General features: G+C 40.4%; 1 protein-coding gene across 2 annotated transcripts in view; it reads left to right on the forward strand.

Annotated features, from left to right (window-relative positions):
- VSNL1 (visinin like 1) overlaps positions 1-26,588 on the forward strand; it is an 89,116-nt gene that overhangs the window by 13,036 nt on the left and 49,492 nt on the right. For both annotated transcript variants that reach the window (XM_084285289.1, XM_084285290.1), the window contains exon 2: positions 25,544-25,710. In XM_084285289.1, the coding sequence (XP_084141415.1) occupies positions 25,549-25,710 (162 nt within the window). In that variant the 5' untranslated portion in view covers positions 25,544-25,548. The remainder of the gene's footprint in view (positions 1-25,543; positions 25,711-26,588) is intronic.

Genomic DNA, 26,588 nt, shown 5'->3' on the forward strand with positions numbered 1-26,588 from the left:
GAGATTTGTCACTACAATAAGAGTTGGCAGAAAAAGCTATTATCTGTGCTTGCTTGTTTCTGAGGGGAATGGGTATGACACTGTCAAGACTGAGACCAAGACTGAGGTAAAAATAGATTTTTTTAAATATTAGAGCAGAAGAAAAGGGAAGGTACATGTTTTCATGTGGAAGGGCCCAGACATTGTGTGTTCCTTGTTATTCCTTTGAAAAATCTATATTTCTTTGGCCCACCACGCTAGTGATCATCACTGCCCATCTATTATTATTATGGCAAAATGTTGGAAAGTGAAGTCATTTGAGCACCAATTGCACTGGCTATAGGCCAATTCAACTCCATCAGACTCCATTAAGTTGTTATTAAGTGCTGTCAGCCAGCTCCACATTATGGAAGAAGAGAGATGAAAATCCGTTGTGTGTAAGAGTTGGTTATCTCATTTTTTGGGCTTAACAAGAATCTGGAGCTTGTACAACAAACTTTTCAGCTTAGTTGTGTGTTCTGAAAGTGGAACTCCACAGTCTGGTTGTTCTTCAGCAAAAGAGCTTGCCAGTTTTATTCTGTAGCTCCAGGCCATTCAATAGGACTTTTTAGAGCTCTGAATAACGTTTTTAAAGGCATGTTTTAGCTGTGGTGGATCTTTGCTTTTGCAGGAACATCCCATGGCTAGCTGAAGGGGCTCGGTCACTTGATTCTTTGCTTATTTTTCTGCCTGAGGCACTTCAACAACATGTGCACTAATGTGTACCTGCAGTCAAGCTTGTTCCCAGGGGACAGATGAACGAGCAGGGCAGAAACGGTGTCTATCCTGCCTCTCCTGCGGGCAGCAAGCATCAACAACCAGCAAGGAAGCTCCCTGCACTGTGCCATTCCTGCAAGGTTTTCCCCGAATCTCCCTTCTACTTGTCCAAAATAAAATCAAGCCTCAAGTAGAGGAAAAGTAGAATATGCCTGGTGGAAAGCAGCAAGCAGCCCTTTCATCTGCAGCAAGCAGATGAAATAGTGGTTCAGAAAGAAGATTATGTTTGAAATATATTCACTAGCATGGAGCTTACTCGACCTGTCTAAATTTTTCTCAGAGTGTATAATCTCCTGAGTGTCTGTACTGCATATTTATTAGCTCGTGCAAAATGCTGTGGTGGGAAGCAAGTCCTTCCTTGGTTGGCATGTACTGCAGGCTGGAGTTTGCTATGAGGGTCCTATACCTGCAGGCAGTGTGGGCATGGCATGCTGCAGAGCTCACATCAGTGCCCATGGCATAGAGGCACCTGGGGCCTACCCCGCTGACACTCAGTGAACCAAGACCTGGAGACACCACGGACTGCTGACATGACAACCCAGTTTTTCCTAAGAAATGCATGTCCCTCATCAGCTGTGCCCAGGTCACAAGTTTAACCTCCTGTTTCCCAAAGGTCTGTATGAAGCTTTGTGGAAAAGTTTCTTATTCGGCTGTTTCACACAGTGACACAGGATACCATTCCATTTCCTCCGCCCTGTCAGCTGGCTGCAGAAGAGCCTGACTTTTTCACTTTTCTCTATGTCATTCATGAAAAAATTTGCAAAGCTACGCTCTACTTACTCCCTCTGTCCACAAACTATACAGTATAATACTATATAAAGGCTATATAAAGTTAGAAAGTCTTCAACACCAGAGTGCATAGCTTGTATGGGGATCTGTGGAGAATATTTTTAAACAGGTTTAATTTAATTAAATTTAATTTAAATATTTTTAAAAAGATTCTACAGCACACTGAAGAATCTTCAGACTTTTTGAGTATTTTTATGCTGTTTTTCTCCTTCCAATACACTCCTGATAAAACCTCTCAGTAGAATTAATTCTGCTCTTGATTATCTATTAAAATCAGTAACAAATAAAATGTAATTTCTGCAAATACATAGATTCATGGATGTTATGCCTCCTATGTAAAATAAGAGGTCATGTTTCTGTAGCAAAGTAAATAACAAAGAGGAACTCTCCTGCTTCTGATGTTCTTTGGGTAAAGCTATTCAGGAGTAATTCCATGTATACTTAGTCCAGAAAATTGTTGTTCTCTAGAAAAATGTCTATGTTAACAAGATGCTTTTCTGAAGAACAGGAAAGGGTTATGAGTGTTATTACCTTGAATTTCTCTAGAATAGCTTTTGTAGTTCACATCCACTACCTATTTTAGTCTGAACTAATATTCAGGTGTAGGCATGCCCATAGTGATTGAATCATTAGAAGAATTTGGAAGAATTACAGGAACTTGAAAGACTGCAGTTATCAAAGCAGTGAGAGCTTAGGAGAGCTCTCTGTATGGAAGAATAGGGAGCTAAGCGTGAGAGTGAAACCATGGCTTCGTAAATGGACTTCTTGCACACGGCGTTCCTACCCACAAAATCCAGGAGGTAATTACCTGGCTTAATCAGTCACAAATGAAAGGCTGTCCCAGGAAGAAATTACCTCATCCTGAGGCTGGAACTAGGACAAACCTTCCTGGGCCTGAGAAAGGTGTATTTACCTTTCTCAGGGTTTTCATGTTGTAACAGCCTGTTCCTGAGGTGGTTGGTGGTTAATACCTCCTTTTTGTCTCAGTGACGCAACCAGCCTGAAATCTTTTTCCAAAAGCTGAACGTTGTGTGAAATGCCACCATGTGACCCGTGGAGCTCACTGCTTGGGTACGTGGAGCTTGAAGGACAGCCTACGCAGTTTCCAGGGTGTAGGAAACATTAGGAAATACTGACAGAATCAGTGTGATGAAATAAATAGTGTTCTCAGGCTGCTCTTTGTCTGACTTTGAAAACATTACTTTTTATGGCCACAGATTTTCCAGTGGGAAAAGCTGAATGCAGTTCAGGACTAGCTTTGTCTAGACTTCCACCGGTCCTAACTCCAAAAAAAAAAAAAAAGCCTATTTGGCTTCTTGCTCACTGAATAAAGCTAGAATTAAATTCACTTTTTTCTGACAGAAAGTCACTGCTTGATTCAGTGCCCAAGGCCATTATTGCAGTGCTATTGATGCACTGGGGACCCACAGTGGTGTTTTTTGATGGATAAATAACTGTTGCTTTACCTACATCTGTATGTAATATCCTAACTCGGGTATAACACTTGTTGGGCATGTAATCTCAGGTATTTATCTGAAACGTGCTCCATGCTGCCTTTGTCTAGGTGGTGGAGGTGGTCTTGCTCTTTATATATTGGTGTTCTACAAATATTAATAACACTGCGCTTCAGAGAGAACGATAACCATAAACTTGTGAAATGACTCCCAACAGTTCAGCTTGATAGTCTGTTGAAATTGGGTTGCTCTGGCTGTACCCTCTTGAGGCTCACTGCCAATCTCATATTTTACCCTGAAATTCCAGGAGGAGACACTCAAAATAAACACTACGCTAACAACACTTTGAGTTATCTTTAAGGCAGTAGCTAGCATCAGTTTCTCTTGAGCCTCTGTGTGACTTTCTTCATTTGAAAATCCATGAAGTTTGACCTTTTGGATACATTTGCTCTTATTTATTCTCTCTGTTGGGTACAGTGGGAATTGAATTGATGTAGCTGAGGAAAGAATGGGTATAATGTAGATGCTAACCTGTTACGACTAAATTGTTCCTGTTGGTCCCATGTTGCCCAGTGCCAGCTGCTTTCTGTCTTCTCACTAGCTTGCTTTCAGGATAGAAAAACACAACTTTTAGATTTGTGTTTGATTTTTCTTAGGAGGAGGAAAAAAAAAGCAAACTGGAAATGACAGGACTATTCCAGGCACCATTGCAGAGTTGTTCAGCTTTTTGTTATGCAAATGCTTCTTCTTTGTCTCTGCTTTTGAAAATAAGCTGATCTTCTCATTTAGTATTAAAGCCTAAAGGTGAACGTGATCAAAATAACCCATCGCCAAGGTCGGTATAGCCATTGAATCAGAGAGGTTTGCTAATTTTAAACTTCAGTAATGTATTTCACAAGAACAGAAGAGAGAATGTAGGATCCGGACAATACGCATCGCTGTGCACACACATTGCTGCCAATGAAAGCAAAGCTTACAGGTCTAATTTTAGGCATTTCAGCCTTGGTATTGTTCCTTACAGCACAGTTATTTTCCATACAATACAAAGCAGGCCTTTTTTTCAAGTTTTATAAACTGCTTTACAGAGCAAAGCAAGGACAAAGTGAGCATATGTCATAGTTGAAAGCAAATGAAAGAACCTTAACTAAGGCTGAGGTTAGCAGTGATTGCATGTTGTTTCTATTTTCAGAAGACAATTCTTTAAGAAAAGCAAAAATCTAGAGAAATATATCAAAGATACTTGAAGTAAAGAGAGATATGGTGGCTGAACTAGGACCCTTGGGTATGACTGGATTTGCTTCGGTACATTTAGCTTAGGTAATTAAAATACACTGTGTTTAGATGTCTAGTAACTCATCCTCTTAAAATGTCAAAATTTCCTGTAGTGTTTGGAGAGGCAGGACTTCATGGGATGTCTGCTTATTTCTATCAGCTTAAAACTAAGTATTGTAGTTGCAGTGGAAATGTTACAAATAATTCTTTATGTAACACCATATAGATGCTATTTTCTAAAATTACCATTTATCAATACATTCATAAATAAAGAGTTTGTAGAATTCTAGAAATATAATATTATATAAATGCTTGTGTTTTTTCATACACATGAAGTACCATGGATGAGAGAGAGGCAGTGGGTACTAAGCTGTGTTCCCCATGGAACTATCAGAAAGTCAGTGATACTAATCTGTCAAAACTACTCAAAATAGCTTTAAAATTACTTGAAAAAAAGCTAAATTAAGCTTTAAAAAGTAATTGAATTAATATAGTCCCCACTTTCGATCTGAGGGAAGCTTATCAACTAAATAAATGTATGATAATGGCTTCTAGATCGAGATTGTAGAGGACATAAAGCAGATCTTGCTTTGGTGTGATTTTTGTTAGTAAATCTGAGCCCCAAAATGAGCTGTTTGAGACAGGTGGGTAATTGGCGGTATTGTCAGAAGGACAATATCTTGGGCAGAACCTATACAGAGGCTGCTCTAACATTGAGCTGGTATTTTATCCCCATGGTTTCAGCAGAGATCCAATGCCTCTTCACTGGGTTTCACTAGCCAGTGCCTAGACTTAGGTCATGAAGACCAGAGCAAAATTCGCTTATAGGCTCTGCAGTTGGCCCCAGACTGGGAGAGCCAGCGCAGTCTGAGTTCCAGGGGTAGACTTTGTTTCATGCCAATTTAGTTGTCTAAAAGTTAGATGTATAGTGTAAACTAATCACATGGTCATTCCTGCTAGTCAAATGAGAATAAGCATCCCCAGAAAGCAATTAATCCCACTTATCTTGTATATATACTTCTAGCATGCAATAAATTACCTCTTGGTGAATTGGGTGCCTGTTTCTCTCCATTGCACACTGGAGCCTTGATGACTAGTTTAGATTAGATATCCAACTTCTAATGGCTACCACCCAGGTAGAAACAACGGGGATTAATCAAGTTCCCTGCCACATTCACTATTCTGTGCATGGTTTGTGGATAGTTTGCGAGAGAAAAGGTTTCCTTGGTTTTTGTTGCAATCATTTCAAATTATTTGGCATTAATAGAATGATTGCTCGGTTTTCTGTTGTCTCTTGTTACATAAAAGTTTTGAAAATTGTAACCAATTTTTTGCTATTAACTGTCGTCATTAATAATAGAAACTATTTTCATTTGGTTTCTTGAGGGAGCAGACTATGGTACAGACAGGCAGCTTGATGTCCTTCTGGATTCTGGCCAGATTCTGGGAGTCATAAATCAACCAAGCTCTTTTCAAGTTAAGAGAAAAAAATGTTTCTAAACAAGTTTGGAGCAGCGATACTGGAACAGGGTGGAAGTACGACATCAGCGAAGAATGAGCAGAGTGTCGAGTGGCTTTCCTTGGTGGCAAGAACTAATTTGATGGAAACTTCAAAACAGCAATTGCTTGGTTGTTTGGAGGATTGCAGCTCCTCAGGGCTTTCCCATGCCTGTTGGAGTCAAGAGTTTTTTCCTTTTTTTTTTTTTTTTTTTGGCAACCAATCTATATGGCAAGCAGAGCAGACAAAAAATTGGTTGTTCTTCTTAACCTTAAAAAGCCTTTTTCTAGATTTTCTGCCTTTTTTTTTTTTTTTTTTAATGGAAGTGACATCTCTGACCCCACCACCTTTTCCATTTCTGTTTTATCCTGTTGTAAGGGCAAACTGGCAGCTTTGACAATCAGCTTTGTTTCTGCTTTTGTTGGGGGGAGAACAGTTCAAACCTCTGCTTGAACTGAGAAACCTAGGTGAGGAGAGAAACATAGGTGAGAGGAAGGGTAGGCAGGGGTCTCTGCTTCTCCACTTACAAGTGACAAACAAGTCAGTTTACTCGACACTGCTTTGTTAGGGGTAAGTGTGGGATTATTCTGGGTTGTGCCTGCGTGCACAAAAGGAGGGGTCTGGGGTGCCTGCGAGCACAGTGGGAGGGGTCCTGGGTTCCTGGGTGGGACGTTTTTTATCGGCAGCTCCATAGGAGCTTGCTTATTCTCACTGTCCCCATCGGACAAAAGCATACGGTGCACAGTAGCCCACAGGCATGCCTCGTTGGCTACCTTTTCCAAAACCGCTCGCACCGACCCATAGGTTGGTAATAAAGTCAGCGCCTCTTTGTTCCCGATGCAGGCACTATCAAATAAATCCCATCCCACTGTTTCTAAAACGGTCTGTCTCAGGCAATGGACAGGAGACTTTGCCAGATTCCGGCGTGTCACCCAGAGCAAGAGGGACTGTACGTCCTTCTTTCGTAGTGTTATCCCTACTTCCTTGGCCAAGGATTTAACAGTACTCACCACCTCATCAACTCCAGGCCCCATGGCCACCCGCGTACCTAGCACGTACGCACCGCGCCTAACTCGCGCCGCGCCTAACTCGCGCCAACCGGTTGCACGTCGGGGTTCGTATCACGTCGGGGTCACCATATGTAGGATAACCCGACCGAAAGCCCCGGGACAAACGGACACAACGACCAGCGTTCTGTGCCGTAAGCCAATTTATTGCTGAGTGACAGTATCTTATATAGTGTTAAAACGTCCCACCCAGGAACCCAGGACCCCTCCCACTGTGCTCGCAGGCACCCCAGACCCCTCCTTTTGTGCACGCAGGCACAACCCAGAATAATCCCACAGTAAGGAGAGAAGGAGGAATATGGAATAAGGAAATAGAAAATAAATAGAATAGAAAATAAAATTTAAACCTTTCTCTCTGCTACTTTTAATCCTTGTTTTCTACTGTAGGACATCATAATTGTTTCTTACTGCAGGTATATGGACTTCTCCTGTGGTTTTTCCTCCTGTCCCACTTTATAGGTGATCACGTTCACCCAGCCTTTTAGCACCCAAAGGCATTGTGCTGTGTCTCACTTGCCAGCTCTGTCAATGAACGCAGCTGCTTCTGCTCCTCCAGTCCACCAGTCATCCTCCCTGGGAGCATTTTCTCCTCTGACCAGCCCATGGTGGTTCGGGTGGCCAGAGGAGTACACATGGGTGCACAAACTCCACACGTTTGCCCGCATGTGAGGAGGCATGCAGCAGTCTTGCCTTCCTCCCTGCAACTGCACCTCATGCCTGCAAACCACAGCGTTTCTCGGCTGGCTGCCTTGGGTTGTTTAAGCTTTACCCAACATAATTATAAGCTGCATAATTCACTTAGCTTTACAGCCTGATTTTTTAACAGAAATGCTCTCAAATGCTGTATAGCGTGCAGCATTAGTTAAGCACGCTGAGGCCTGCCCCATCCCTCCCGTGGGGCTGCTGCCTCTGCGAGATGCTGACGGAGCCCTTCTGGCAGCCCGGGCATCCATCCCTCCCTCTCAGCTCACCGGGGTGCCTGCGTTATCTTTGTGCCTGAAGACGCCAAGACAGTTTAAATGTCAATAAGACGTTGGCCAGATGATTTTCCTACAGCGTAAGCAAGCCTACTTTTTTTTTTTTTCTTTTTTCTAATGCATACACCTTGCATGCTATGAACATAGCTGCTCTTGCTGCTTTTGCTGATGAAAAGCCAGCAAAGGAAAAGAAAAAGTGCAGATGAAACAGCAGGGGCGATGAGAATTGGCACCGAGTAGGGAATGAGAGCCAGGTAGGAGGGAGGGAGGGAAAGAAGCTGGGAGAAGGAGTCGGGATGAGCTGGTGCAGACTTACTGGGACTGGCTTGGCAAGAGTGCTGGCAGGACAGGAGGAAGCCAAGAGCACAGGAAAAAGACCGGGCGAAGAGGCAGAAGAGGGACAACCTGGGGCTGAGATTCACAGCTTGCTGTTACCTAACCTGCCTGACAACAGAGCCAGGGTAATGCTGCACGGACACTTAGTGTTAAGCATGTCTGCATAATAAAACCAGCTTAGCCTATATTTCTTGCATCTATATAGATATACATCTGTGTAAGTGTAGGTGTTACTCAGCAACATTACAGCCAGGACTTGGGCTGAGCCGTGCAGGCACGTTCCTCATCCCAGTCTGTCAATGTGCGCTCCCAGCTTGGCCCGCTCAGCTCCCCAGGACATCGTTAATGTGACATATGATTATTCATGTGCCCGGCTATTTTTAGGAAGCATTAAATGCCAATCCCAATGTTTCACAGTGACGAGTGTGGAAGAAATTGGGACTTTCAAATTACTGAGAACTGGTACCACATGAAGCAAGGAATGGGTGTAAAGTTTATCACGGTGAAATTCAGTGCCTGTCCTGCTCTGTATGCTGGTGTCATTTTCTTAGAAAGTAGAGGTGATAGAGTTTAAGTTGCATTTTGAGCAGGAGATGCAGCAACTAAATACTTCAGATCAGATTTGCATAGCTATTTAGGTACTTGGTGAGATTTCATAAGAGCACTCAAGCTGCTGGAGAGCTGGTAGGTACATTTATCCTGAACCTCACCTTGACTTGCTTGAATATAAAGGAACCAAGGCAATTAGATAACAGTCTCTGCATTAGCAAGTAGTCCAGGCCCATGGAAGCGCTTACATGTCTCTGGAAGTCTGGCTTCCTATAACACTTGCCTTGAAGTCTATGTTTTCCATTCCAAGATACACACATTTTCCCACAGAATATAATGCAGAGTTTGGTGTAAGTAAAAAAAGACATACTGGATCCTTTTCCCTGAAACTATGTCTTGACATACACTTGCTTCCCTCCCCCTTTGCTTGGCCTAAGTAACAGGCCTGCTCTGGTCAGGAAAGTTGAAGGGATTTTTTCCACCATGAAAAAAGCAGGCAGATTTCCTGAATATCTTTTTTTTTTTTTTTTTTTTTTTCTTGGAGATTGAAAAATATTACTACCAAAAGCCCATCATATGGAGTCTTCTCAGTTCCAGAGGGGATTCTGTAATAGGTTCTCTTTATACTGAGTTTTTTTGGAGTTATTTACAAAAAAGAAAAAAGAAAAAAAAAAAAGTGCTACAACTATAACCAGCTCAGACAACTCTTTGCCTTCTGGCAGCCAACAGTATTTTATATTGCACCCTCTGATTTGATTTACTAGCTTCTGCTTTTTAATTCTTTTTTTTTTTTTTTTTTTAATTCCAATGTTTACCTTATTTCTAAGCTGTGTTCTTCATTTCCTTTAACTTTTCTCCTGTATTGTCATGCTTGAGAGAGTTAACAGCTCTACCCATACAGCATTTAGCATAAGCAGGGCATGATACAACTACAGATATGATAGATTATCTGTCGTTTTAAAGCTTTCAGTCAAAACCAGGTGCCTATCTAAAAACTGTACTCCAATGACAAAGATTGGAGATGAGCTGTGAATTTATATGTGAAACTCTACTATTTCCTTCCTAAGTAATTACAATACTCCTTCCCAAGTTGTTAAAATGCATGAATCTATGAAAACGCTTTTAGACTTTAATGACAGGAACATGTTAAAGCCATTTTATATCTAGTTGTAAAGTTTTAAAGTCACTTTTAATATTCGTGTACTCATAATAAGTTAAAAGGTAGTAGGCAAAAGAATAGTTATCACACATTTTTACAAATTATGGAAAGATGGAAAAAAAATGAAGTGTTCATAAATGGTTTGTGGAGTTGACTAGTAAAGTGGAAAAGTTTACTTACGATTTGAAATTACCCATGACAGTCAAATTTAAATGCAACTATTAAGTGCCACAGCATGAGTATGTGCTACTGAATATTGGGAAGATAAAACAGTAGGAGAATTTGTTGGCGATAAGAGGAAGGTAATGTATGTGGGATAAAATATATTAATAGACTGGAGATAAGTTAATAGAAATCTGGAGAGAAGCTGGGTATTCCTGAGGATAGGTTTCTGAAAATGCCAGTTCAATAAAAATAGCAATTAAAATGGCTAGGAAATACTAAGACTGAAGTGGAAAAAGTATGTCACTGCTTGAGCATGTGGAGCATCCTTTATGTAATTATAGCCACTTGTACGAGTTGGTAAAATCGTAAAACGTATGGAAAAAGGAGTCAAATTTTCTTAGCTAGGCAGAGTCTGGCTGTGTCATGACCGATGAGAAGCAGGCGATTAAGAAATAGTCACTGTTTCTCACAGTACAAGAAATAGGGTCACCAATGAAATTATTGTATAACATTTAATTAAGTTATGAAACTGATTTCCACAGGATGTTGTGGAGACCAGGATATAAATGTGGTCAAAAAGGGATCAGACAAATTCAGGAAAGCTAATTTAATCAGTGATTATTAGACATGATAGTCTGGAGAGTCAACAGAGAGAGAACAGCACCTCCAAAGTATGACTCATCCCATCCTAGGAGAAATGTCTTAGATCAACTTGCTGAATCGCTATCTGGAGATGACTGTGTCTCTGTTGGCCTGAGTGACGATTGTTGTGTAGACACTAAAATCAGAGGATGTTAAAGCTAGGTGCGTTGGATCCCAGTGTAGGTGTTACATTCATATTGTAAAGTTGTATAGGACACTTTGGAAGTTAAAAAAGCTGTGGGTAAAATGAAATGGTGAAGATGGCATTGACTATAAAGAAAGGATATTTTTGTATTTGTCATCCAAGATATTTTTGTTCTTTCTTACCAGCAGTTTGTGCACCCTACTGCAGAAGCATAATAAATATAAAATAGATTATGTCATCATCAAAATCACTCCCAGCCTCTGGAGTCATTAGAGAGAGCAACAGTCATATTTTATCATAAACCTTTTTGCTTCCACATTCTCTAGCGATGAGTGAAGTAATCATGAGGTAATGCCAAGGAGGGCAGTGTTTGATATTTCTAGCTTCCCAAATTGTACAGACCGAAATAGTCCAAGGTAGCTGTCAGTGTGGTTTCAGCTGCTTAGTGTCACAGCTGGGAGTAAAGGATTTCAGCCGCTGCTGGTTCCTGTCACCTGGGAGCAGTTACTGTGAGAGGCAGAGCCATGTGAATGCTACCTTAACTCTTCCTCCTTGCCTGTTGCCTCCAACAATTCCCCTTTGGCTTGGGGAAAGACTCCCTTGTTGGCTTCAGCAAGACCCTCAAAGTTGTCTCAGCAAGTGCAACTCTCTTTAAAACAGAATTGTCTATGTTATGTTATGTTATTTTATTTTTTTTTTCTTTTCTGGCCATCACCTTTTTTCTGTGGGCCTCAACTATTCCCATGGACAATCTAATGACAGCCTATTAGGAGCAAACATCCTGCCCCTTGAGAATTAGAGCTATATGTCATGCCTTCCAGGGCTCATAGCCAATATTATTGTCTTTTTCTTGCTGGGTCTTCTAAAGTAGTTTTCCCAGGTGGCCTTTATCTGTTGAGGTAGGTGGTGAATCAGAACAAAATTTTATTTTCCTAGGCCATTTAATGGAACTGCAGGCTGGTGTTTTAGATTTAGTATATTTAGATTTCGAGGCCATTGAAGGGATTTCTGAATCAGCTTGTCAGTATGTAGCAGTCTATCAGTTTCTCTTGTCCTGGCAGATAATAAATGCAAGGAGTTCAGACAGTATTATTTGTGAATTTCATAATGCCATAATTTAAATATTTATATAGCTTTCGCTTGTTTTCATTCATATTTTTATCTGCACCACCATTGCTTCTTTTTCTTTTGTTCAATATATTGCTACTACCTGTTGTCAGAGTGCTTTGCTGAAGGAGTTCTGCATACATGGATGTCTAGATCAAAAATGTTGTTGCTGGTGCTTTTTTCCTCATCTTTTTCTCTCATCTCCAGAAAGGTAATTCCTGAACTGTGTCCTAGAAAAACAGCACTTACAATGTAATATGAAAAGCAAGCGGGTTTCAAGTAAAAAAAATAAAAAAAAAAAAATAAAAAATCTCTACCTTGTGTGTTGTCTTTTGGAGGATGAGGCACAGAAGTTCTTCTGGATGTGGCAGGGCTACAAATACGTCATGTGTTATAGAGGTCTCTTTCATTTCCTCCTTCTTCCTCAGCAAAATATTATATTTGGCCATGATGAATACTAGTGAAATTTAGATTTTGTCTCTCACTTATTTTTGTCTTTCTCTAATTTCTCACCAAAAAAAGCATGTGTGCGCACACATGGATTCAGCTGGGCAAGTATATCAGTGTTTTATTAGCACAGCTGCAAAAAACAGTTATAAAAATTTATTCCAGTAGAGCTCTCATTTAAAACAGTTGGAAGAAATTGTTCCAATTATTTTTAATGTATGAAATTACAAAATTACGCAGTCCTTTAGCACGAGAGGCTTTTTCTCTTTCCCTACCACCCTCTGGCTTATCTTTTAACAGAAAGACCATATGCTGTGATTCATACTTAGGACTTCTGAAAAGTTACAGTTTTTTTACGTTGCTGTCTTTTGTAACTATTGTACTATATAAAAGAAGCCCAAACTAGAAGAAATAGCTAACAACTTTCAATTGTTGCATATCCCAGATCTGTTTTGTATTTGTAATGAATTTTATGTTATGAAGGGCATACACGAGGCTTAGAGCCTTGCCATTAAGGTCATGAAATAATAATGAGGTTCCTGTATCAGGGACACAGAGTTTCCTCAGAGAGAGACAGCTTTACTTTTGCTTTGTCCTTCTTGCTCATTTCGCAGTTTCTATCAATATTAATGTCAGAATGCATTCTTTTCTTTCCTTTTTTTTTCCCCCTAAATATATAACCTTGCTAAGACCTTTGTCATCTGTAAAAATACTTGTATTTTTACAGGAGGAAGGGCTTGTGAGACTCATCTATATTATCTGTCAGTCTGATTTCAAATAGCATGCGCTGATTAATGAGGAAATACTAGGGGATGGTAATGATTATGTGCATTATTACTTTTTGATTCTGGATTTGCCCACGTAGCATAGATTCTCCATGCCAAAGAACTTATTTTCTTAATCTTCATTATAGCCATTTTTACATTTTGAATCAATTGTGTGCTTTATAACACAAATTGGATTGACAGCTCTGGCAAGTGAAACTCATAAAGGAAGAATCACACAGAATGAACACTTTTAAATTCAATCCTAGAGGTCCTAGTTCAGCTTCATGCTTTCCCAGCCTTGACCTTTTTGCTCCCATGTCCATCAAAGATACTAGCCAAAGCTAAAAAATGACTTGGAGATCTCAAGTATGATTTGAACCCCTTGTACGTTATGCTATAAACTAGCAAGGACAGGCACAAACAACAGGGGTCCCTGTGCTTAGCAGCTCGCCCTCTGGCACAGCTGACATGACGGCTGTCCACGCACTCTCAGCTGCTTGCACACATGCTAGTGGGAGTGAATGGAACGGCTGACAGCTTCTTGGTTAACATGGCATAGCAGGCAAATGTCAGCTCATTCAGCTAGACCAGGAACACCTTATTTTCCATCTCACCTTCAGGTGCATATAACAAAGCCGTCCTACTAGCATAAGCACAGATTCAGGGGAGGCAGGCATTGTTGAAGGTCTCCAGAGGGTGAGCCTGTTGATAAATCTTGTTTAACAAATTTAGGTGTTTTTTCTGTGAAGATTTTTCTCTTGACAAAACAGAGCAGGGCACTTGTAGATGTCTAAAGTAAGTGGGCAAGATCTCATTCAACTGATTCAGCTGCTAAGCATAGGGGTCTGGTGCCATCTAAAATGTGTCTTGAGACGTCACAAGGAGCTAGCAGATACCAACAGTCATACTACTCTGTCTGGGCAGCTGAATCCAGCTCAGTGTGGTTTAGGTCATTCCGATCAATACTCTCTAAAGTATGACTTCATCCTCTTTTTGTTATGAGATGGTTACCAACCTGCCTTCTTAGTATTACAGTGAAAAATGTCTCAAATAAGCTGTCAAACACCTATAAATTACACTATTATGTTCCAAACTGTAAAAATCAAATGCAAGGAAAAAAAAAACTTTACGTTTCACACTAGAGCAATGAAGAACTTCTTGTATGAAAATTATTTCTGAAGAAAACATTTTCAGGTTTTCTTCCGTGATTCTTTTATAGTCAGTGTTACTGAGGGTCAGGTTTGAAGTATATTTTTTCCTGTTCAAGTTGTTTATGTGATTCATTTGCTCACTTGTTTCTATGAGTAGCATTTCTGACTGCCCCTCAGTGTCCAACTCAAAAGTGTAAAGCCATTGATTTCATTCTGCAGAATTATGATTCATCATCTCAGTAATGTATTTCCTCTGCATTTAATCATGCTCCATCTGAAGCAGTCACAAGGGATAATTCTGACGATTGGTTTATAATGTATTTGGGGTGAGCGTTGCACCAATGGATCACTAGCCACAATGTTATAAACACTTTGTTTTGACTCTGAAAGGTTTTTAGGAAAATAAAAAGCTGTATCTGCTTTCCTGCTAACCACTTCTGTTAATATCTATCATAATAGAGTCATGTGGTTTTTAGTAATGTAGCTGTTTAGCACACAAGTCAAAATCATCAGTTGAAGTCAGCTTATTCACAGTGGTCAGAGATGTGTGTGCAAAAGCAAGCTAACTCCAGAGTCTTAGATGTTTCCTTCTCATGGAGGAATACAATGGAAGTAAGAGACTTAAAACTTATATGTATGTATCAGCTTCCATTTATTTCAGTCATTTCAAACCTATTCGTAGACGCTATGCTGTTGTCCCTTTGTCGGTCGTAGTTGTCACCACAGGGCACGGGAGTGAGAAAAAGGTGAAAAAGAGAGTTTGAGAGAGTTCCTGTGAGTTGGGAACGGAGAGGAACTAACCCAGGCACTAATCTTGCTGCAGTTATTCCTTGCAACGACCATACAGTGCTCACCACACCTGCTTCTCCCTGTGCATCCAGCACTATGAGACAGTTTTTGCACTGTTGGGCAGAGCTGCAGTTGATAATGAGAGAGCTCGGTATTAGAAAGGGGTTGGAGAAGGCCAAATTTTTATATAGCTTTATGATGCTCAGTTTTTTATCAAATGAAATTATATTTAATAATAAATATTCTTCTTACTCTTTGAGGACAGGACTTTAATTGACAATAAGAACTATACTGAGGAAAAAGCACAAAGTGACAAGAGGGTAAAGAGACCATCTTGAACAGCATGTTCTCTGCAGTTCAGCCATTTTGTTTTGGGGGAACCTGGAAAGGGTGGAAAAGAATTAATTTTTCCACTGTTTTGATAGGAGGAAATAACAATACAAAAGAGAGGGCTTGTATTTGGTAAACCATCATATGGTGTTTGTAATGGCATTAGTTACACCTGATTAAAGGTTGTAATGCAGAGGAATAGCAATCAACTTCAGTAATGTATGCACCTCCTGGTGAGATCAGGAATAACATTTTGGTTCTAGGTTCTCCACTGTTGATGAGAGGGATGGGATCTTTCTTGCTTCACTTGAAGCATTTAGAAATCCAGTTTCAGATCTAAGCAGGTTTACAAGGCTGCCTCTACAATCGTTAGAAAGAAAGAGACGCTTGTAGAGGGTGATTCATCCTCTCTTAAAATAGGCATACATATATTCATCCTGACTCTTTCAGACATCTATCTCTGCATGGGGTGAATCACCGTGAAGATGTCTTGCCATCTCCATTGACTGCAGAGGAACCAAAGACAACTAATGTTTTAAACAACTAATGTTCAATGTGATTAATCCACCTTGGCAGGAAAGTGAGGTGGTATTGTTTAAAAGCTGCGATAAGGAATGTGGGTATAAATCAAGGATGAAGCTTGTATCATAAGCAGAGCCCAGTGACTCAGAAATGTGGTCCTAAAAGACATGTGATGGGTTAAAACCCAAATTGCAATGAGTCTGAAAGGTGAGCAGTAAGAGTACCTATTACTAAATATTCCAGTTTAGAGAATTTGGCTAGTTTGTGGAGCAGGTATGGAGAAAGTACTTACATGTAAATATGAGTAATGGCTGAAGTCTTAAAAACTCTTATCCCCAAGCCCAAAGGAAAAATAACATTTGAATAAACTCTGGTCTACAAATTTACATGAAGGCTATTTTTCAGGTAGAGGAACTGCTGGTCAAGTTTGGCATAACAAAATTAGAAGTGTAATTACATTCTGCATAAACGTGATTCCACGGTTCCAGAAGAAGGCTGGAATTCACTCAGGGAAACTATAATGTTCAAGCATGCCTTGTTAATTTTGCCCCTCCCCCCCCAAAAAAAAAAAAAGGAAGTTTGAAACAACTGTCCCAGAAGAGGTGGAATACTAATTGTCAGTAAGTCTCTGAAATACCTAGAAATCACATAAGCAGTTCTTTTGAAATGCAAGAGTTGGAAAGTAATGATCAGTGCTGAAACACAATTTGTTCCAGTGGCCACTCCTAATGATGTCTAGGAAGTTATGATTTTCAGGGCATCTCACATGGGAAAGCCTTTTGGAAGTGATAGATTCTAGAATAAAATCTCCGTGAGATCAGCAAAAAACAGTTCTATTTGGCATAGGACATAAAACAAACTTGTCAGAGCAGTGAAAGCTCTTCTGGTTTAATATTCTGGATAATCAGTCTAACCGTTACTCAAGTTTATTGGAAAGGTGTTTAGCATATGAATTACTACAAAAAGATACAGTAAATGTTCTGTGTGCATTTTAATATTGTTATTTACGAAGACAAAAATGGAGAGAATAGACCTGCTAAGAAAAAAATGCAAGTGCTGATAAATGATACTTCTTCCTCAATTCACGCCTCCTTGTAATGTACTAGTGACCACAGCTGATAGAGGCTGGGCCAAAAGCAAAATAAAATGATGGCAACTGATGCATTTAAGTGTTTGACACTCAGCGTTAACAAGCATATTGTTCTCTTCAGAAAATATTCACTAAATTGTCTAGGAGATCTCAAATAGGTCACCAAATTCTGTCTCAATATTGGAGAATTAAAAGTGGGCATGACCAAAAGAATTACCATATAAGTTATAGCATGCAACAAAACCAAACAAAAGGGTGAAGAAGGAAGTGCTCAGTAAAAAAAAATTTCTTCAGAAATTTTTTTAAGATTGTCCAGAACCAAAACTTTCTGTAGAAATATGGATACCCTCCTCCTTGTGGTTTGAGACAGAGAAAGAACAAGCAAAAGGGAGATTTTGCCCCTGTCTCTCCAAGGCTAGAGCTAAATGCTAGAGCCTGGAAGCTCTCCTGAGCTCTTGGGTCTGGTTGAACAACACAGATAAGTCTCAGCTTTATGTATTTATGTATTTCTTCCTATGTCCACCAGTAAAGGAGGAAAGAAGGCTATGGCATGCTGTAAGCAGTTTCCTAATCCAAATTAGGAGAAGGGACAGAATTAGGACCCTGAGATGTACTTCAGATCACGTGCCTACGGGTTAGTTTATACACAACCTGATGTGTTCAGAGTTGGGCTTTGAATATAGCCCTAATGTGCCCCACAGGGGTGGATCAACAGTGGAGCTACTGGTGATTCTAGTATTGGCCTCGATTTGAAAATGCAGAGAATTCCCATTTGGTTTTATTTCAGACTTAACAAAAGACAATATTTTCACACTTTTAATGAAATAAATCCAAATCCTGTTTCCTAGACACTTGAAGAAAAAAAGCCCTACATACCGTTACTTTAAAGCATCCTCCTGTGTGGCTTTTACCTTTCAAATGTTTATTATTATTGTTATTATTATTATTGCTTGAATCTAATTGAATATCCATCTCATTTCAAATAACATTTAAAAATATATCTCTTTTATTTTGCTTAAACCTCTTCTCTCCATTTATTATTCAATTCAGTTGGATAATTGCATCCCTTAATGACATTACTCTCTATTTTCCCCCATTTCTTTTACGCAGAGAGATTGCAGACCTGAATCTGATCTTTGGTAAAACCAGTAGAGTAATATGAAATCATTGGATTTATTCCAGATTTTACTGTAGTGTAATACCATCAGAACCTAGCCTGTTTGCTTCACCCTTATTTCATCATTTCTTATCAGCAGCAAATTACGACTGTTCCTAATTTCAGTATGGGGTTGTACACAAAAATTCTGATTTTTTTTTCCTCTACTGATGGACTTTCTGTTTTTCTGGTGCAAAGAACAGTATAAATGTGGTGAAAATTCCAGAATATAGGGTTAAGTACTGTATAAAGGGGAGAGCTCTGCACAGCCTGTCCCTGTTGGGCTTCTGCTGTGTCTGGGCCCTCTGCCACTGCCTGGAGTGTTGCTCCTTGTCTGCCTTTTTTGCCCCAACAGTAACATTGAGAAGTGGATTGCATTCATCTTCCACTCCTGCTGGCTGTATCAGCTCTTTCTCCCTGCTGGCAAAGTGCAGGTGTGGAGCTGCAGTGCGTTAGGATCCATGAGTTCATGGTTCAGAGGAGTAGGAGGAGGGCGCTGAGCAGTGGGGAGCTGGGGGTCAGCATCTTCTCATGGGTAATTAGTGATAGGACTAGAGGGAATGGCCTCAAGTTGCACCAGGGGAGGTTCAGGTTGGAATTTAGGAGACATTTCTTCTCAGAAAGAGCAGTCAGGCATTGGAACAGGTTGCCCAGGGAGGTGGTAGGGTCACTGTCCCTGGGGGTGTTTAAGGAAAGGGTGGACGTGGTGCTTAGGGACATAGTTTAGTGGGTGACATTGGTCATAGCGGGATGATTGGACCAGATGATCTTGGAGGTCTTAATGATTCTATTACTCTGTGATTTTGTGATTTCTTCTTCTGTGGAACAAGTGTATTTGAGGGAGTGAAGCACCTGTAGTTTGATAGCCTGCTTCTCTCTATCCTTCATGCTGACATTAGCAGAGGAAAGGCTGTAAGTATTAGAAATAGCCCGAGGAGAAAGGAACAATGCTGGGAGTTGTCAGGAGTTATAGTTATTATCAGCACACAGCTGGAAATTTGATAAACAGCCTGATCAAAAATAACAAGAAAATTATTCTGTTATTGTCGATTATGTGCATAGTTCTGTGCTTTCCCCAGCATTTAATTGTTTTGGGTTTTGTTCCCCCTATATATCTCTGTATGTTGGAGGCTATACGGTGCTTAATGTACCGTTTATAGATTTGTATTATGTCAAAGATTGCAAAGACACCCACTACACTTGCCTGCTCAATGCCTGGATTTCACATGTAGTCCCCAGGAGTCAGCACGTTCCTGTGGGAGCTTGTGGGCTGGGAGTGGGCAGAGGGGTGGGGATGAAGCACAGCTTTCCTTCCAACCTAATGACTGCCTGCCAGCACAGCTGAGCTGGCAAAGTGAATGTTGTCATTTGCTTCTGGCATAGTCCACACAACTCGTTCCCGTTTCCCAGAGCCAGGGAAGAGCAAAAAAAACATGTGCCTTGCAAGGGGACTCATTTAAAGCACACGCCCCATGTGGCTGCAGAGATGTTGATTGACTACAGCTTTCAGCTCAAGCAGGATTACTGGGAAAGCAGGAGCAGGAACACTAGCATGTGCAAAAGCAGCCAAAATACACTGAGATAAGTTGGGGCAGTCCCAGTGCTTAGCATCACTTAACACCAGGTGCCTGTGCCCAGGGACGTGGGTGAATCTGCCTGCACTCCTTCTGGAGTCAGTGAGGGGAGGGAGGTGACCCCAGTCATTCTCTAAATGATCCTTTGGATGAACCCTTTTACTTTCAATGGAGGGTACCTACTGTGGGTATGAAAAGTTAGGCGGTATGACTGCTCCATTTCCCTCTCATTGTTTCCCCAGATGCTGTGGGGCATCTGTGGTTCTTCCCTCTTCTCAAACAGGGTCAGCAAAAGCAGGTTGCTTAGGGCTGTCTGCATCTGGGCATTGAATATCTCTTGGGGTGGGGACTCCACAGCCTCTCTGGGCAACCAGTGTTTGATCAGTGGCAGAGTAAAAAAGTGTTTTCATGCATCCAGACAGATTTTCCTGAATTGCAGTTTGTGCCCATTGCTTCTTGTCTCGCTGGGCACCCCTGAGAAGAGCCCGTCTCTGTCTTCTTTACTTTAAATTCCCACTTGGAATTTATACACACTGATACGATCCCCCCCCAAACCTTCTGTACTCCAGGCTGAACATCCCCAGCACTCTCAGCCTCTCCATGTACGACACATGCTCCACTCTCCTAATCTAATCACCTCCACAGCCCTTCACTGGTCTCTCTCTGGTATGTTCAGGTCTCCCTTGTCCTGGAAGCCCAGCACTGGACCCAGCACTCCAGGTGCCTATCACTGGTGCTTAGCAGAGAAGGATCACTCTTCTCAAACTGCTGGCAACACTCTTCCTAATGCAACTTAGACAGAAAATAGCTTTATACAACTCGATTTAAGCAAAGGGAGCAAAAAGGAACAGAACAGGATTTTTGGAGACATGACTGGACATTGCTGATGCTGTCTATTCAAAGGAGTTTGGGTCCTTTTCAGCACAAATGTCATGTCTTTATCAGCACTCAGTTTACTCTTCCACAGAAATGGACAGTTATTTTTGTTTGCACTTGGTCCCTTTGAAAATTGAAAACTTGCCGAGGAGGCCAAAGGGAGAGGAGGGGAAAGAGAGGAAGCAGGTGGGACTGGAACTGTTAGCAACAGTTTGGGGATGTTTTGAAATAACTAAACAGCAAAGGAGCTTCCGTAAGTCATGTTTTGCTATTCATGTTTATTTTTTTTTTCTGCTTAGGTCTTTAATAAAATTCTAAATTCTATTTGTAAGACTGACCCCACACTGCTAGTTTAGTACTGGCAAGCCAAGAGATACAGACCCGATAAACCTGTGTAGGAACAGCTGTAAAATATTCCAGGGCAAAATGTCCATGTGGAGAGCAGAGAGCTTTTGAAACACCTGAACCTCGTGTGGGACACACGGTAGCATTGCAGGAAACCTATAAAGCAAAAGATTTATCAGGAAAAAACTGGAAGACCAGGTATGGTTTTAAAACTGGAGGAACCGTCATCCTCTTGCTGCACATGACTTAATCCCTGTTGTCTTCAAAGCCCCTAGTAAATCGTATAAAAGCAGTTTGCTAAGCCATGCTTCTGAGTCCTTTGAGAGGAGCTTCCAGCTGCTGCAGCCCCTTGCTCGAGCTGGCTGGCAGTGCCCATCCTGAGCTGCAGTGGTGCAAAGCACAGCCGTGTACGTCCTCGTGTTGTTCCTGCCAGCTGCTGACAGAGCCCGCAAGGCTTCTGTTTTGGAATCTGTTTAATAAAACTCCAGCTTTTAAAACTGACCCTCCTACTGTAGAAACAGCAGCTAAGGTGTTGCTGTATGAGAGCTGAAGTACCAAACATTGCTGGGAAGCTTGTTCCTCTGCATGGCTGATGTTTGCTTGCAGCATTTTAGCTAAGAGGATGTGTTTTTTAAGCTCAGCTTTTATTGCTGTTGCTGCTTGTGACACAACTCTGCAGTTTCAGTATTTTTCTTGATCTCTAATCTGCATTGTGTTGCCCTTGCTAATATTAAAATGTTCTCCTGCTAGAGTAATCTCATCGGGAATAGACTTGACACCTTTACTTGTGCTAAATGCCTCCCTCTTTGCTGGTTCCTTGTTTATTGTGAATCTGTCTCCAGCATCTGTTTGGAGTTGAAACATGTTGCCTTTTTTTTTTTTCCTTTCTTGTTTTTTACCAATCAGAAAATGCAACAGAAGATGAAGAACGCTGCTTGAATCGTCACATTGCATGGTTGGAAGCTTGGAAGTTGGAAGCAAATTTAGAGTTTAAAAGAATAAAATTTTCTAAACAAAGAAATGCTTGCAGAGTGACCTTTCCTCTTCTTGAAGAATTAGTGATTGTGCAGCTGTTCTCTCCTGTATTTTCCTAATGCATATTCATAGATTTTCACAAGGAAAAAAACATGTTTGGGAAACCATGATTCTAAGTTAATTAAAAATAGTTTTTCATTTTAGAAAATTAAATGTGTTGGCAGTGGCTTACTCATTGCTAATGGGTAATTGTACTTTTTCAATAATAATAAGAGATTCAATGAAACTCTAGAAGATGTTAGAATGTGATTAACTAGATAATCTGTATATTTGAGTTTTTATTCCCAAATAAGATGGATCTCCCAGAGCCAGAAGTGTGAGTTTATATTTGATAATTATATGAGACTCTTGAGCTTTCTTGCAGATTATAATTCAATTCTGAAGGGGAAAAAAAAAAAAGAGAGAGAGAAGGAAGAATGGGTGCCTCTAATTACAGGAAGACATTGTGACTGGCTTGGTCAGCTTGTTCAGTCCCTCATTTCAAACGGAACAAGGCAGAGTATGGGCCATGCTATGCTGGAGCTGCAAATACAAATACAGAACCCATCAGTCCCAAATTATACCTTCCTAAAGTACTGGTTGTTTCTGTGGAACAGTTTCTGAAAGTGTTTATTAAGATCTTAGCCATGGTTTTCATTGATTTAGTAGAGGATATTAAATGTTGAGGAGCATTAGAGATGGCTGGAAGGTGTTTAGGATTTATTGAACAACTTGTGGCTGAGCAAGCAGCTTACCAAAACAAGGGACCTGCATCACAGAGGCAGAAAAGCTGGGTCTCATTTCTTTGAATCTGATGATAGGAAAGGTTTTATGTATGGATTTTTGTTCAGCTCTATATTCAGGTATTCTTACATATGTGCAGACCCACTCTTTTTCTATGGTGTTTTATGACCACATTACCAGTAATAATAAAGTTAACTTCAGAAGATGGTGCTGATTCACAGGTCTGTCTGTTTAGTACCGGGTCCAAGGGCTGTAAAGCTAGCAAAATAAATGCAGAAAAGTTACTTTTACGTTAACAGTAACAGAAAATTTGCTAGTGAAAAACACCTGATCTTAAAACACCTGATCTTTGCCCATCGAAAATGCTTTTTTTTTTTTTTTTCTTCATATGTAAGTGCTGTTGAGAAAATATTAATGGAGGTAAGGGTCCAGGTGAAAAGAGTCAAGTAAAAGCACACTTGGCTAAATTAAGAGAACTAGAAGATGCCTTGTGAATCTGCCTAAGGTAGTTACTGTAATTGCTGAGAATCTTTAATGGTCCTCTGGATCCTAAGCAAAGCACCTTAAGACTGCAAGGGGTCACATAGTTTAAAGGAGAAAAAGAAAAAAAAAAAGGGGGGGGGAACAAACAGGCCCCTTAAAGATTAAAACAAATGAAACAATCTGTTGTTTCACTTAAAAGTCATCTGAACTGGAATTACTGTACTTTAGTCTCTGTGGGATTAAAATTCAGATTATGTCAAATTAGGTCAATCTCATACACAAGAGGATGGGGACTTCAAAGCTAAGGCTGGGACAATTGTTCTAAATACTATAAATTACATACCCACCCTTTAACAAGACAGCTAATTTCTAGGCATCTGCACATACAGGTAGGCCTGTGGTAATTAACTGAAAGGTCAAACTCTCCAATATGGCTGAGTTTACCAAAATGTGTGGATGGGAGATTGGCAAATATCCAAAGTGAGTTTGGCACAAGCAGTGTGCTGCCCTTAAGTAGCAGCTCTGTGAGTCCATGTAGTAGGGTTCCTGTAGTTCAGAGAAGATGCAAGGCCAGGAGCAAGAAAGTGCTGAAGCATCTTGCAGGGCTGGAAGAGGAAGGAGGTGCAAAGTATGGGGAAAAAACATCTGCTTGCAGGAAGCACGCCAAAAGATTGTGGACCAGGTCTACCTTCAGTTGCTCATCTAGTAGCCAAGGTCCCAAAGATACCTCTAACTGGAGTTTCTACCTTGATGGGTTGTAGCACTTTTCACTGTCCAAAGACTGAATTTCTCAATTTTGTACCAGCTGAATGCTTTGTAGAAAGCCACCCCCCTTCTCAGTGTTACGGGTGTTTGTGCAACTGAACGGCCTTGGCAGGGATGTCCCGGCAACCCTGACCATCCTGTGGGAGGGGATGCTGTGGAGGGGATGAGGACAGACCAGGCAGGGATGTCACCAAAGACTCCCCTTTGGTGGCCATGTGGTGTTTCGGGATGAGACCTGGTGACACTGGTAGCATGGCACTGGTGGTTATGTTGGTTATGCATAAACCAAGAGGAATGGGAAACTTTGCGCCTGCTCAAAGATGGTTCCTGTAAAGGGAGTTTTATAAATATATTGATTCTCTGGAACAGAACAAAATATCTCCTTCTGAGGAGAAAGAAGCTAAATTTAGTAATAGGGGAAGATGCCAAAAGCAATAGATTAATATCAGGAATGGGTGGTGATATGGATTAGAAATCAATGCATTCAATGTGGTTCTGTCATTAGAGGCAGATGCTATACTGGAAGATAAGAATGGAAATGCCAAGCTTGGCTCAGGAAAGAAATTATTCATCTCTTTGCAGTGCTGTACAGGACAAGTTAAGTACTGTGTGTCATCTGATTAAAAAATAACTGAAAGACATCTCCTGTCATGAACAAACTGTAGTACAGTAGTACTGGAACAGGTTAAAGGAAAGGATTTCTTAAAAGATACCTCAATTGAAAGGCCAGTGTCAATAGCACTGAAAGTTCTGTATGTACATACACACAAATGAGTATTTTGTGTCTGTATGTTTTATGTGTAATATTTACTAGTATGTCTGTAAGATATATGTAAGATATATGTCATGGATATCTCTGGAGTTAACAGTGGTGATAAACCAGTGTGTGGAGCATCCAGTGGTTTATGTTATAAACCTCTCTGTCCATAACCCTGCACCTGTGAGGAACAGCTGCTAACATGAGTGTCATACCAGAGAGATTTTCAAGAGAAAAATAAAGAGGAATTCTGCGGGCATCCCTGAATGTGTGAAAAATTTTTGTTAAATTAAAAAGAAAAAAGAAGTGAAGTCATCTTTTTTCATCCCTAGTGTGAAGAAAAGCCAGAAATTACAGAAATCACTAAAAATGAGAGGCAGCTTTTCAACGTGATACTAGCACTATGGTGAAATGGAGTAGTACTTTCCAACGGAAGGAAAATACCCTACCATCAAAGTCAAAAGAAAATAAATCTTTCACTTAGATGGTACTATTATTAAAGACAGAAGAGATTTATTTTCAACATTAATTTAAAGGCAAATGAGCAGTCTTTCTCCAGGCCTTGAGATATGTGGGTGAAAGATGTATTTTTCACCATTTCAGCCTCTAACGTTCAGGCATAGCTTAAGTTCCTGTTCACTAGGGAATCTGTAAAGTTATGTTTTGACTAAAAGCAGCAGTGAGTGCAAAACAAGTGATGCGTTCGAGCTTTGCCGCTAATCAAGTTTAAAATGATCACAGCAACTTGGCTAATTGTATTAATTTATTTCTTCTTAAGGCAGAATGGGTAAACAAAATAGCAAGCTGGCTCCTGAAGTTATGGAAGATCTGGTGAAGAGCACGGAGTTCAATGAACACGAGCTAAAACAGTGGTACAAAGGCTTTCTAAAGGACTGTCCAAGTGGAAGACTGAACCTTGAGGAGTTTCAGCAGCTCTACGTGAAAGTAAGTTATTATTAAGTTTCTTCTGTTTGGCCTTCAAAAAGTTTACAAAGTAATACAAAGCAAACACATGGTCAAGAGCTGTCCTTCATTTAAACTAAGGAATCCTTCATTAGGAGAGGCAATGCTGGATACAGGGAGGTAAATGGGAAGTGCTGCCCTCATTGAACTAGCGCTTCTGATAGCTACAGTGACCAGTACCAAAAGTTTAAGGAAAAAATACGTGGTTTACTCAAAGAAATACAGTCTCTTCACTCTGTAATTTATGAGCCTTTTTCACCTTCAGTAAGAGGTTGCAGCCCTATTCAATAAGCCATACTTTACGTATTTAATACCACTGGAATACAAACCCTGGACCTACTCATATAAAAGACTATATTTCTTTTGGTTTCAAACAAAAGTAGCGAGCTTCTTGGCGGTATGTCCTCTGCAGATAAATTATGTACTGTGTACAAAGGATTTCCTTCTCTAGATTTTGAGTACTGCCTTTCTTTTTTCTCTACTGTTTCTTTGCCCTTGATAGATATGAAAGGAAAGGCATGCTGCTGTTCAGTTTATTTTCTTTTTATTCTTCATTATTTTATCATGTCCAATGTAGTCTTTTCCTTACATTTAGTATGTATTTATTCTGTAAAAAGAAGTGCATGGGGGCAGCATGAGAAGTGTATTCATGTTATAAAGATAATTATATTTTAATTCAGAATCGAGTGTCTGCCTAAAGGTCAGAGACTTCAAAGTAATTTTAATTAGGGGGAATACTGGATGGTGATGATGAACATTAGGATCAGAAACAGTTCATAAATACGTGAGGCCCAATAAAAATTTAAAAAGCCTTTCAAATGTGTTAATACTGAGCACACTGACAATTTCTGCAGACAAGT

Source organism: Netta rufina (genome assembly GCF_964035555.1).
Source record: "Netta rufina genome assembly, chromosome: 3".
In the NCBI taxonomy this organism is placed as follows: Eukaryota; Metazoa; Chordata; class Aves; order Anseriformes; family Anatidae; genus Netta; species Netta rufina.